General features: G+C 42.8%; 1 protein-coding gene across 6 annotated transcripts in view; it reads left to right on the top strand.

Moving 5' to 3' along the window:
* Window positions 1-15,056, top strand: part of LOC110525077 (AP-4 complex accessory subunit RUSC2) — a 55,450-nt gene that overhangs the window by 20,262 nt on the left and 20,132 nt on the right. For 5 of the 6 annotated variants that reach the window (XM_036979297.2, XM_036979296.2, XM_090236892.1 and 2 more), the window contains 2 exons: window positions 3,173-3,779; window positions 12,477-13,196. In XM_036979297.2, coding sequence (XP_036835192.2) covers window positions 3,173-3,779; window positions 12,477-13,196 — 1,327 coding nt within the window. Of the gene's footprint in view, window positions 1-3,172; window positions 3,780-11,899; window positions 12,047-12,476; window positions 13,197-15,056 lie in introns of those variants that run through there. The other variant, XM_090236893.1, reaches the window with a different exon arrangement.

The raw sequence follows: 15,056 nt of genomic DNA, 5'->3' as shown, positions 1-15,056 counted from the left end.
AAATTTAATGAATGACAACTCAATTCATATTACAGAGATCATATAAGGAAGGTGGGGATTGAGATTTCAATTACCAACATGTACGGTACCAGGCAAAAGTTTGGACACACCTACTCATTCTACGTTTTTTCTTCATTTTCTACTATTTTCTACATTGTAAAAAATTGATCACAACTATGAAATAACACCGATGGAATCATGTAGTAACCAAACAATTGTCAAACAAATCAAAATATATTTTATATTTGAGATTCTTCAAAGTAGCCACCCTTTGCCTTGATGACAGATTTGCACACTTTTGGCATTCTCTCAACCAGCTTCATGAGGTAGTCACCTGGAATGCATTTCAGTTAACAGGTTTGCCTTGTTAAAAGTTAATTTGTGGAATTTCTTTCCTTCTTAATGCGGTTTGAACCAATCAGAAGACATCCCTATTTAACTGCACCTCAGATTGCAGCCCAAATAACACATCTCCACATTAACTGTTCAGGGGAGACTGCGTGAATCAGGCCTTCAAGGTCGAATTTCTGCAGAGAAACCAACCTCCGTGTCTTTGTGAGATGCAGAGTAGGCGAACGGCTGATCTCCGCATGTTAGGTTGCCACAGCGAAGCGAGGAGGAGGAGGAGGTGTGATGGTGTGGGGGTTGCTTTGATAGTGACACTGTCTGTGATTTTATTTAGAATTCAAGGCACACTTAACCAGCATGGCTACCACAGCATTCTCCAACGATACGCCATCCCATCTGGTTAGTAGGTGTACCTAAACGTTTGACTGGTACTGTACCCTCCTTGACCTCCGACTTCTAGAACCTATTCGGTAAAGTAATGTATAATTTGCACTACTAAAGGAGTTGATACAGTTGAAGTCGGAAATTTACATAAACTTAGGTTGGCGTCATTGAAACTCATTTTTCAACCACTCCGCAAATTTCTTGTTAACAAACTAGAGTTTTGGCAAGTCGGTTAGGACATTTACTTTGTGCATGAAACAAGTAATGTTTCCAACGATTGTTTACAGACAGATTATTTCAAGAGTTATTGATATGTTACGGTGTTCTTGTGATCAGATTTATATTGGGAAAAAAACATCCCGCTCTGTGAAAGTACGCCTTGGAAAACATAAACCCCACTATAACACGTGAAGATATCCCCTCTCCAGTTGAGAGATAGAGAACCACATCATTCTGTTCATTAATTAGGTCGCGTCGGGATGGAAAAAAAGTTAATCCACCACGTAGGGGTGGCAGGGTAGCCTAGTGGTTAGAGCATTGGACTAGTAACCAAAAGGTTGCAAGTTCAAATCCCCAAGCTGACAAGGTACAAAATCTATCGTTCTGCCCCTGAACAAGGCAGTTAACCCACTGTTCCTAGGCCGTCATTGAAAATAAGAATTTGTTCTTAACTGACTTGCCAGGTTAAATAAAGGTCAAATAAAAAAGAGGAGGTAACTATGACAACAAATAACTCCAAAGAGAAGCCATGTGGATTTATACATTCAACTCTGTATCTCCACACAGTGTAAACAAATAATTAGATTTCCTTTAAGCCAAATTTAGACCGTTATACAAGAAACACTGTCCATATCAGATGTTGCATATCGTCTATGAGTTGGCCCCACATATTTATGAACGGCTGTGCCTGATGTCCTTTGTGGTGGGCCGTCTCATGAATTGACATGATGTGTTTAGGTGAGCGGACACCTGGGGTAGTTGATCTGGGAGTTGCCCTTCCTGCCTGGTCCCATAGCCCATTATTCTGTATTTCTTTGTGACTAATTTGTATACAGGTAGACAAGAGGGGCCATCAACCCTGATTAGAACCAACTGCTACTCATCTGTCGTTCTTTATAAATGCTGTTTTGAATTAAAAATTAAATTGTAACTGCACATTAAAGAAGGCTGTAAAGCCGAAGTGTCTGTGTACACCATCCCTGATTCAGTGAAAATATATATTTTTAAATTAATAATTAATCGTTTTTTTTATTTATTACCTTTTTATTTAACTAGGCAAGTCGGTTAAAGAACTAATTCTTATTTACAATAACGATAGCTTTAATGCGGCCATCTTTTTGAATGGAAACACATTACACCTGTTTGTTTGATTGCTGCTTTAAGTCCCGGGTCCCGGGTCCCGGGCGACGTAATAGACCATTACTACCATCTATTACCGTTTCACTGAGGCAGCTGGGAATCCTGTAGGGGTGTATTCCTGGAGAGTGTGTCTGTCCCAGATTCTGTCTACGTGCCTTCAGTGGGTGTGTTGTTGACCCAATAAAGATAGTTCTATTTACAGTAGCTATCGGTGCTGCAGTCTGAGGATATCCATGCTGTTATTGGGGCCACAGAGTGGCGCAGCGGTCTAAGGCACTGCATCTCAGTACTAGAGGCGTCACTACAGACCCTGGTTCAGCGGTCTAAGGCACTGCATCTCAGTGCTAGAGGCGTCACTACAGACCCTGGTGCAGCGGTCTAAGGCACTGCATCTCAGTGCTAGAGGCGTCACTACAGACCCTGGTGCAGCGGTCTAAGGCACTGCATCTCAGTACTAGAGGCGTCACTACAGACCCTGGTGCAGCGGTCTAAGGCACTGCATCTCAGTACTAGAGGCGTCACTACAGACCCTGGTGCAGCGGTCTAAGGCACTGCATCTCAGTGGCGTCTAGAGGCGTCACTACAGACCCTGGTTCAGCGGTCTAAGGCACTGCATCTCAGTGCTAGAGGCGTCACTACAGACCCTGGTGCAGCGGTCTAAGGCACTGCATCTCAGTGGCGTCTAGAGGCGTCACTACAGGCATCCGAGTTCGTATCCAGGCTGTGTCACAACTATCCAGGCTGTGATTGGGAGTCCCGTAGGGCGGCGAACAGTTGGCCCAGCGTCGGTATAGGCCGTCATTGTAAATAAGAATTTGTTCTTAACTGACTTGCTTGGTTAAATAATCAATAAAACACGTGTGGCTCTCAAGGACATATTCTGTCATCAAAAGTATCTCTTGGGACTTAAAGGAAAAAATATTACGGTGAAGATTAAATGAATGAAAAGTCTTGATGTTTAGTTGTGACCAGTTGAATCATTGTTGTTGTACCGGTATAGACCCCATAAGTGGAGTGGCTGTGGCCATTGGAGGCTTGGTGAACTTGGATCTAACCCGTTTCTGTCCCTCTCTCTCCACAGCGTGATGAAAATGAGGAAGAGGATGATGACGAAGAAGAGGAGAGGAAGAAGAGGGAGCAGCAGCAGATGGGCGGAGCCTGTTCAGACCTCATCATCGATGGACAGGTGTACATTAACATCTCCCCTCCCGTGGTTGACCGAGGACCCATCGGAGGCGGGACTCCCCGTTCCCGTAGCTACGACCGGAACCTGGACAAGTCCCCGCCCCCTCGGCTTGGCTCATTGGAGCGCATGCTGAGCTGCCCTGTTCATCTCAGTGAGGGCGCCGTCCCCCTCGGCCCTCCCACTCCGCCACGGGTCACTTCCTTCGCGGAGATCGCCAGGAGCAAGAGGAAAAATGGAGGAAGCGCTGGCTCTCCTTCTCTCAGAACGGGGGGATGTTCAGATCCCTTCTCCTCCACCCACTCGGCCCACTCCCACTCCTCGGCCCACTCCCACTCCTCGGCCCACTCCTCGGCCCACTCCCACTCCTCGGCCGACTTCTCCCCCATCCTGGAGGGCCTGGGTCAGGGTCCGAGCCACATTGTGCCCTTCCAGCGCTGCTACAGCCAGGGCAGTGTGGACCGCCCTGGTGGTGGCGCCAGAGAAACACGCTCCACGGCTGAAGGTAAGAAGAGAAGAAGAGCACCTATTAGGAGCTATAATTATATAAAACGATTATGGCCATGTTCCAGCCTGACTACGTTGCAGTCGCCTGCCAGATGTCACAATGCGTGGATAGGTATTTAGCATATCAGCTAACCACATCGTATGATATAGCAATCTGATGATCTATTTAACATATCAGCCAACCACATCGTATGATATAGCAATCTGAATATCTATTTAACATATCAGCCAACCACATCGTATGATATAGCAATCTGATGATCTATATCAGCCAACCACATCGTATGATATAGCAATCTGATGATCTATATCCGCCAACCACATCGTATGATATAGCAATCTGATGATCTATATCAGCCAATCACATCGTATGATATAGCAATCTGATGATCTATATCAGCCAACCACATCGTATGATATAGCAATCTGATGATCTATATCAGCCAACCACATCGTATGATATAGCAATCTGATGATCTATATCAGCCAACCACATCGTATGATATAGCAATCTGATGATCTATATCAGCCAACCACATCGTATGATATAGCAATCTGATGATCTATATCAGCCAACCACATCGTATGATATAGCAATCTGATGATCTATATCAGCCAACCACATCGTATGATATAGCAATCCGATTCCTGATTGTTGATGTTGAAGGCAAACCGTTGATGCAACGTTCCTTTTTTGTTTATTTGGCGCCTTTGTGGCCAGGAGATCCATTCAAATGATGTGCTTCCTGTTGCATAGGGTCAAGGGTCATTGGCTGAGGTTGTTTGGTTGATCATTGATGAGTGCAGTGGTATGATAGTGAAAGTTTGGCTGTTTGTGCGTTTTATTACATAACACAGCTGGTAAGAGGTGAGTGAGACTGTGTAACTTATCTAACTTCTTGTTTGAAGAGAACTGGGGACAGGGAAAAGTGCTGTGTGTTTTGTGTGTGTGTGTGTGTTTTGTGTGTGTGTGTGTGTACGTGCGTAGGCTACTGAAACTCACTTTAATCATATAGTGTTGTAAACTTTGTCAGCAAGGGGAACTGTGGCGAACGTGAGACGAATAGGACTGTAGTTTGTACTGCAGAGAACAGCCTTCGCTGAGCCATACTCTAGCTACATACACAGCGTCTGAGGGTCTAGTGCTATAGGGTGTTTTGTGGACAGTGTTTTTTTCCCCAGTCTACTCTATGTATCAACTAGTTTGGTTGTCTACGTGCTTTATGCAATATCTTTCCTTTCCATATTATGTTTGAACAGGTAAGAATCGCTGTGACCAGATATACTCTAGACATACAGTAGCCAAGATGTACAGTAGCCAAGATGTACAGTAGCCAAGATGTACAGTAGCCAAGATGTACAGTAGCCAAGATGTACAGTAGCCAAGATGTACAGTAGCCAAGATGTACAGTAGCCAAGATGTACAGTGCATGGGAAAAGAATGAAATAGTATGTGTGTATGTGAGAGTGCAGGTGGTGATGATGATGATATAAACAGTAGCAGAACAGGCCTGTTCCCCCTGCTCACTGTGTTTGTCCCTTCTGAAAATAGCGCTTTGGTCCTTTCCAGGCCTCAGGACTAAAACTACAGTGACAGAGAGTTGGAGTGTTTATCCCTGCTGATAGTAAAGCTTTGGTCCTTTAACGTGTCCTTTCCAGGCCTCAGGACTAAAACTACAGTGACAGAGAGTTGGAGTGTTTATCCCTGCTGATAGTAAAGCTTTGGTCCTTTCCAGGCCTCAGGACTAAAACTACAGTGACAGAGAGTTGGAGTGTTTATCCCTGCTGATAGTAAAGCTTTGGTCCTTTAACGTGTCCTTTCCAGGCCTCAGGACTAAAACTACAGTGACAGAGAGTTGGAGTGTTTATCCCTGCTGATAGTAAAGCTTTGGTCCTTTCCAGGCCTCAGGACTAAAACTACAGTGACAGAGAGTTGGAGTGTTTATCCCTGCTGATAGTAAAGCTTTGGTCCTTTAACGTGTCCTTTCCAGGCCTCAGGACTAAAACTACAGTGACAGAGAGTTGGAGTGTTTATCCCTGCTGATAGTAAAGCTTTGGTCCTTTAACGTGTCCTTTCCAGGCCTCGGGACTAAAGTGACAGTGTTTCGAAAGCGTTTGAAATTCCTAAGAATTTCTCTGCGGAACATTGAGTGTCAGAGGACTCCGAATGGAATGTTCTAGTAGGACAGACAGACTGGCCCAGCTGTTCCCAATGTGGGAGGGACTCCGAGAGAGCATATTAGCATATTAGTGCTTCAGTCCAATGGGAGAGAGAGAGGACAGAGGGGGAAAAAACACACATTCCAGTCACCCTAGAGTGGCCAACACAGATGTACAGACACTTTGTCACAGTAAAACATGGAGACAGCCTTTTAATTTAGGTTGAGAATATGGAGTGTTAGGAGGGCTGGGATTAAGCCAGGGGATGTGGAGGACAGGGGGGGGGGGGCAGATGTGGCTGGGGGTGTACACTATTGGAATATATGATAAAAATACAAAACAGGAGCTATAATAATAAATACTGCACTGTCTGGAATGATACATATTAATGAGTGAGTGGGGGGGAGAACGAGAGATGAATCATAGATGAGAGAGAAGGGGAGAAGGGGGTTGAAATAGGAGAGAGAGAGAAGGGGAGAAGGGGGTTGAAAGAGGAGAGAGAGAGAAGGGGAGAAGGGGGTTGAAAGAGGAGAGAGAGAGGACGAGAGAAAGGGGTTGAAAGAGGAGAGAGAGAGAAGGGGAGAAGGGGGTTGAAAGAGGAGAGAGAGAGGACGAGAGAAAGGGGTTGAAAGAGGAGAGAGAGAGAAGGGGAGAAGGGGGTTGAGAGAGGACGAGAGAAAGGGGTTGAAAGAGGAGAGAGAGAGGACGAGAGAAAGGGGTTGAAAGAGGATGATAGTAAGAAGTGGAAAATAAGGACATTTTATACAGTATAAAATAAGGACATAATGTCATACAGTATAAAATAAGGACATGATGTCATACAGTATAAAATAAGGACATAATGTCAAACAGTATAAAATAAGGACATAATGTCAAACAGTATAAAATAAGGACATGATGTCAAACAGTATAAAATAAGGACATGATGTCATACAGTATAAAATAAGGACATGATGTCAAACAGTATAAAATAAGGACATGATGTCATACAGTATAAAATAAGGACATGATGTCATACAGTATAAAATAAGGACATGATGTCATACAGTATAAAATAAGGACATGATGTCAAACAGTATAAAATAAGGACATGATGTCAAACAGTATAAAATAAGGACATGATGTCATACAGTATAAAATAAGGACATGATGTCATACAGTATAAAATAAGGACATGATGTCATACAGTATAAAATAAGGACATGATGTCATACAGTATAAAATAAGGACATGATGTCATACAGTATAAAATAAGGACATGATGTCATACAGTATAAAATAAGGACATAATGTCATACAGTATAAAATAAGGACATGATGTCATACAGTATAAAATAAGGACATGATGTCATACAGTATAAAATAAGGACATAATGTCAAACAGTATAAAATAAGGACATAATGTCATACAGTATTAAATAAGGACATAATGTCATACAGTATAAAATAAGGACATAATGTCACAGTACTACATAGAGCCATGACTACATGGAACTCTATTCCACAGTACTACATAGAGCCATGACTACATGGAACTCTATTCCACAGTACTACATAGAGACATGACTACATGGAACTCTATTCCACAGTACTACATAGAGCCATGACTACATGGAACTCTATTCCACAGTACTACATAGAGACATGACTACATGGAACTCTATTCCACAGTACTACATAGACATGACTACATGGAACTCTATTCCACAGTACTACATAGAGCCATGACTACATGGAACTCTATTCCACAGTACTACATAGAGCCATGACTACATGGAACTCTATTCCACAGTACTACATAGAGCCATGACTACATGGAACTCTATTCCACAGTACTACATAGAGACATGACTACATGGAACTCTATTCCACAGTACTACATAGAGCCATGACTACATGGAACTCTATTCCACAGTACTACATAGAGCCATGACTACATGGAACTCTATTCCACAGTACTACATAGAGCCATGACTACATGGAACTCTATTCCACAGTACTACATAGAGCCATGGCTACATGGAACTCTATTCCACAGTACTACATAGAGCCATGACTACATGGAACTCTATTCCACAGTACTACATAGAGCCATGACTACATGGAACTCTATTCCACAGTACTACATAGAGCCATGACTACATGGAACTCTATTCCACAGTACTACATAGAGCCATGGCTACATGGAACTCTATTCCACAGTACTACATAGAGCCATGACTACATGGAACTCTATTCCACAGTACTACATAGAGCCATGACTACATGGAACTCTATTCCACAGTACTACATAGACATGACTACATGGAACTCTATTCCACAGTACTACATAGAGACATGACTACATGGAACTCTATTCCACAGTACTACATAGAGCCATGACTACATGCAACTCTATTCCACAGTACTACATAGAGCCATGACTACATGGAACTCTATTCCACAGTACTACATAGAGACATGACTACATGGAACTCTATTCCACAGTACTACATAGAGACATGACTACATGGAACTCTATTCCACAGTACTACATAGAGCCATGACTACATGGAACTCTATTCCACAGTACTACATAGAGCCATGACTACATGGAACTCTATTCCACAGTACTACATAGAGCCATGACTACATGGAACTCTATTCCACAGTACTACATAGAGCCATGACTACATGGAACTCTATTCCACAGTACTACATAGAGACATGACTACATGGAACTCTATTCCACAGTACTACATAGAGCCATGACTACATGCAACTCTATTCCACAGTACTACATAGAGCCATGACTACATGGAACTCTATTCCACATCAAGTAACTCATGCCAGCAGTAAAATTACATTTAAAAAACAAATGAAAAAACACCTTATGGAACAGCAACGCAAACATTGGCACACACACACATGATAACATACGCACTATACATACACATGGATTTAGCACTGTAGATATGTGGTAGTGGTGGAGTAGGTGCCTGAGGGTACACTGTGTGTTGCGAAATCTGTGAATGTATTTTTAAAATTGTATAAACTGCTTTCATTTTGCTGGACCCCAGGAAGAGTAGCTGCTGCTTTGGCAGGAACTAATGGGGATCTATGATAAACCCCAGGAAGAGTAGCTGCTGCCTTGGCAGGAACTAATGGGGATCCATAATAAACCCCAGGAAGAGTAGCTGCTGCTTTGGCAGGAACTAATGGGGATCCATAATAAACCCCAGGAAGAGTAGCTGCTGCCTTGGCAGGAACTAATGGGGATCCATAATAAACCCCAGGAAGAGTAGCTGCTGCCTTGGCAGGAACTAATGGGGATCCATAATAAACCCCAGGAAGAGTAGCTGCTGCTTTGGCAGGAACTAATGGGGATCCTTAATAAACCCCAGGAAGAGTAGCTGCTGCCTTGGCAGGAACTAATGGGGATCCATAATAAACCCCAGGAAGAGTAGCTGCTGCTTTGGCAGGAACTAATGGGGATCCTTAATAAACCCCAGGAAGAGTAGCTGCTGCTTTGGCAGGAACTAATGGGGATCCACAATAAACCCCAGGAAGAGTAGCTGCTGCTTTGGCAGGAACTAATGGGGATCCATAATAAACCCCAGGAAGAGTAGCTGCTGCTTTGGCAGGAATTAATGGGGATCTATAATAAACCCCAGGAAGAGTAACTGCTGCTTTGGCAGGAACTAATGGGGGTCCATAATAAACCCCAGGAAGAGTAGCTGCTGCCTTAGCAGGAACTAATGGGGATCCATAATAAACCCCAGGAAGAGTAGCTGCAGCTTTGGCAGGAACTAATGGGGATCCATAATAAACCCCAGGAAGAGTAGCTGCTGCTTTGGCAGGAACTAATGGGGATCCATAATAAACCCCAGGAAGAGTAGCTGCTGCCTTGGCAGGAACTAATGGGGATCCATAATAAACCCCAGGAAGAGTAGCTGCTGCTTTGGCAGGAACTAATGGGGATCCATAATAAATACAAATACAATATTCGGGGTGGTATTTCGAAATGCCGACGGTATGATTTTTCAGCACCATGTGTGGTTGGCAGGAGCCACGCTTCGCAGGGGCCAGCGGGGGGAGTCTCCTCAGAGGAGGAAGGGGAGGACCATCCTTCTCAGTAAATATCTTTAAAATAAAAAAACAAAACCCTCTCCCTCTCTCTGTGATGTCATTCTAATGGAATCCAGAAAGAACAAAACCCTCTCCCTTTCTCTGTGATGTCATTCTAATGGAATCCAGAAAGAACAAAACCCTCTCCCTTTCTCTGTGATGTCATTCTAATGGAATCCAGAAAGAACAAAACCCTGTCCCTTTCTCTGTGATGTCATTCTAATGGAATCCAGAAAGAACAAAACCCTCTCCCTTTCTCTGTGATGTCATTCTAATTCTAAAGTTTTCCTTTGTAGATGAAGCTATACTAAATATATTCACACGTCACCAAATAATTGATTAAAACACACTTTTGCAATGAAGGTCTACAGTTCCCTCAACAGAACTCTGTAGCGCCATGGTGTAGCCGGAGGACAGCTAGCTTCCGTCCTCCTCTGGGTACATTGACTTCATTACAAAACCTAGGAGGCTCATGGTTTTCACCCTCTTCCACAGACTTACACAGTAATTAAGACAACTTCCAGAGGTAGTCCTCCAACCTATCAGAGCTCTTGCAGCATGAACTGATATGTTGTCCACCCAATCAAATGATCAGAGAATGAATCTAGTACTGAAAACATAAGCTACAGCTAGCTAGTTGAACAGTTTTGAACAAATTAATTTCTTCCAAAATTAAGTAGAAGCAAGAGAGAGAGAGAGAGGGAGCTAGCTATATTTTGTAGAATATATTTTTCACTTTCACTTAGCTAGTGAATGCAGCTAGCTAGTTTAGCCTATTCAAACACCCGGCTCAAATAGAGAGGGATGCTATCTATGTTACTAACCTGGCTAAGGCTATCCAACACTGGAACTCTTCCAAGTCAAGGTAAGCATTTGGTTTTTATTAATTTATTGCCACCGGAGCCCACCAGTGTAACTGCTAAACTGCTTGCTGTACACTACTGCATGATTGTAACGGGTTTACTAACGCGTTAGTTCTAGTAGCTATGTTGACTATGACGTTAATATGGTGAAAACGATGTAGGTTGTGTGTAGCTGTTATGGTATTGAAGTTTGGCCTCGGAAAGGTTTATTCCCCTGGTCACAGGCAGGTGTTGTATTGTATGCTGAAGTCCACAAGCGAAAGGAAAAGCTGAGAGCAGGAGAGAGCGTAGATACAAGAAGTTATTATTTATACAACGAGCAAAGTGATCATGCGGTTTACGTTATTTGTGGCCGTGTTTGTGTATAATCAAGGGTGTGTTGATTCCACTGATTCTGTTGAAAAAAAAAAAAAAAATCTTAAACGGAATTAAAACGAGGATAAACATACCTGAATATTTCCAATAGAAACTCTTGTTTGCAACTGTTGGACTAATGATTAAACCCTAGATCACCTAGATGCAGGCAAGAGTGTGCAAGGTGTTATTGAATGTGTCACTGTCTGTCACCTTGATGACTCTAATTTCTTTATACCTGTGCACCTATGTTGTGAACTTTAAATCGTAGGCTAGATTGTAGCAACGATGGTTATTGGGAAAACTCTAGTATCATGTAGTAGCCTAAACCAAACCAAGCTAATGATGCCTACAAGGAGACATGGGCTGGCTAAAAACCCTTAGCTGGATAATCGATTCATTCATGAAATAGGAGAGGAAGGGAGGAGAGGGAGAGAGAGGAAGAGAGGGAGAGATTTTTTCCAGTCAGAGGACAGTACTCATGACTCAATACTGCCTCTGTGGCTGATGTGTTACTGCATCCAGGCTGACTGACATTCCATGGCAGAGCATAAACAGCTTGCGCAATGTTGCTGCTGACGTCACACACACCCCCGTTGCTCACGCAGCGACCAGATCGAGGAATACAACACACACACACACACACACACACACTGACACGCTACAGTACATGCTCACACATTGATACGGATACACAGAGAGACAGAAAGAAGAGAATACTGGAAAATAGGCTGTTCTTTGGTGTTTCTGCTTAAGGACAGACTGACGCAGTATTCTCCAGGTGTGTGTGTGTGTCTGCCTATCACAGTATACTGTGTCTCTAGTTACAAGGCAGTCTGGGCTGTATGTGATCAGGACTATCAGTCTGTTGATACTAGCAGCTTTCTGGGCAATTTGTGTTTGTCTCTGTGGATCAGTTCAACTTAACCTTAATTTTCCCTACATGTTCATTCATTTGTAATACAGACTGTGTAATGGCTGATACAGTTCCTGTGTTATCAGTTATTATCAGGGAATAACACATGCTTTGTAAATGATGATGACAGAGCTAAAATTGAGAATTGTGCCAAGAGAAATGGGTTGACCTTTACTGACCTTGTCTCTCCTTCTTTCTTTCTTTCTTTCTTTCTTTCTTTCTTTCTTTCTTTCTTTCTTTCTTTCTTTCTTTCTTTCTTTCTTTCTTTCTTTCTTTCTTTCTTTCTTTCTTTCAGGTGGTCTCTCCAGCTCTTCGTGCAGCTCTGCTGTTGTCCGCTACACTAAAGACCAGCGTCCTACCACCCTCCCCATTCAACCCTTCACCTTCCACCACAAGTTCTCCAAGCTGTCCCAGCCCAAGCCCATTCTTCCCCTGCTGACGGGCTACGTTTCTGGGATGCAGGCGCGGGGTGGAGGGCCTTCTGGAGGTCCAGAGGGGTCTGATGGAGTCGATGACGACCGATGGGAAGACTCTTTGCGTCGATGCCAGAGTGGGGGTACGATGGGTGGGATGGTATCAGCGGTGGCACCGCTCGGCCCTGGTTCTGTCCGGCCCTCGCCGCTAGGTAGCTATTCCCCCGTCCGTCTCCAGGGGCTGACCTCCACTTCCTGTTCTACCTGCACCCCCAGCCCCCAAACTCCTCGCAGCCTCTCCTGCCCCCTGTCGGCCGAGCTCCTGCCCCTCCACCATACCCATCCACCACCAGCACGACTGGCGGCTGTCCCTCTGCCTCCCACTCCTCCACCTCCGCCCCAGGGGGTGAAGCGGGGTGCGGTGCCCCCCATGCTGCCTCCGGTCCAGGGCCAGGTGCAGGGTCAGTGTCACCAGCACTACAACCGTGGGACCCTCCCCGTCCTGCCGGTCGTGCTCCAGGACAGTGAGATTTCACTGCGATACGAGGAGACGTCAGACTCTGTGGAGGGGAGCAGAGGATCAGGGTCCACGACACAACATGGTAGGTGTCTCTGTCTCAGTGCAGTCCGGTCAGGAGTTGTCATGGATGTGGTGGTATCAGTTCAGTCCTTTTTCTTATTTTTATTTATGTTGTACGTTATTTGTTTGCGGTCAACTCACCTCTTATGGTGATTTAACAGACATACTGTAGTCATGGTGATTTAACAGATATACAGTAGTCATGGTGATTCAACAGATATACTGTAGTCATGGTGATTTAACATATATACTGAAGTCAGGGTGATTTAACAAATATACTGTAGTCATGGTGATTTAACAGACATACTGTAGTCATGGTGATTTAACAGATATACAGTAGTCATGGTGATTCAACAGATATACTGTAGTCATGGTGATTTAACATATATACTGTAGTCAGGGTGATTTAACAGATATACTGTAGTCATGGTGATTTAACAGACATACTGTAGTCATGGTGATTTAACAGATATACAGTAGTCATGGTGATTCAACAGATATACTGTAGTCATGGTGATTTAACATATATACTGACGTCAGGGTGATTTAACAGATATATTGTTATATACTGTAGTCAGGGTGATTTAACAGATATACTGTAGTCATGGTGATTTAACAGATATACAGTAGTCATGGTGATTCAACAGATATACTGTAGTCATGGTGATTTAACATATATACTGTAGTCAGGGTGATTTAACAGATATACTGTAGTCATGGTGATTTAACAGATATACTGTAGTCAGGGTGATTTAACAGATATTCTGTAGTCAGGGTGATTTAACAGATATACTGTAGTCATGGTGATTTAACAGATATATTGTTATATACTGTAGTCAGGGCGATTTAACAGATATACTGTAGTCAGGGTGATTTAACAGATATACTGTAGTCAGGGTGATTTAACAGATATACTGTAGTCAGGGTGATTTAACAGATATACTGTAGTCAGGGTGATTTAACAGATATACTGTAGTCAGGGTGATTTAACAGATATACTGTAGTCAGGGTGATTTAACAGATATACTGTAGTCAGGGTGATTTAACAGATATACTGTAGTCAGGGTGATTTAACAGATATACTGTAGTCAGGGTGATTTAACAGATATACTGTAGTCAGGGTGATTTAACAGATATACTGTAGTCAGGGTGATTTAACAGATATACTGTTATATACTGCAGTCATGGTGATTTAACAGATATACTGTAGTCATGGTGATTTAACAGATATACTGTAGTCAGGGTGATTTAACAGATATACTGTAGTCAGGGTGATTTAACAGATATACTGTAGTCAGGGTGATTTAACAGATATACTGTAGTCATGGTGATTTAACAGATATACTGTTATATACTGCAGTCATGGTGATTTAACAGATATACTGTAGTCATGGTGATTTAACAGATATACTGTAGTCATGGTGATTTAACAGATATACTGTAGTCAGGGTGATTTAACAGATATACTGTAGTCAGGGTGATTTAACAGATATACTGTTATATACTGTAGTCATGGTGATTTAACAGATATACTGTAGTCATGGTGATTTAACAGATATACTGTAGTCATGGTGATTTAACAGATATACTGTAGTCAGGGTGATTTAACAGATATACTGTAGTCATGGTGATTTAACAGATATACTGTTATATACTGTAGTCATGGTGATTTAACAGATATACTGTAGTCATGGTGATTTAACAGATATACTGTAGTCATGGTGATTTAACAGATATACTGTAGTCATGGTGATTTAACAGATATACTGTAGTCAGGGTGATTTAACAGATATACTGTAGTCAGGGTGATTTAACAGATATACTGTAGTCAGGGTGATTTAACAGATATACTGTTATATACTGTAGTCATGGTGATTTAACA

The sequence above is a fragment of the Oncorhynchus mykiss genome, chromosome 6 (genome assembly GCF_057628025.1).
Source record: "Oncorhynchus mykiss isolate SJ-2025 chromosome 6, ASM5762802v1, whole genome shotgun sequence".
Classification (NCBI taxonomy): Eukaryota; Metazoa; Chordata; class Actinopteri; order Salmoniformes; family Salmonidae; genus Oncorhynchus; species Oncorhynchus mykiss.
This window is presented reverse-complemented; position numbering and strand designations above follow the sequence as displayed.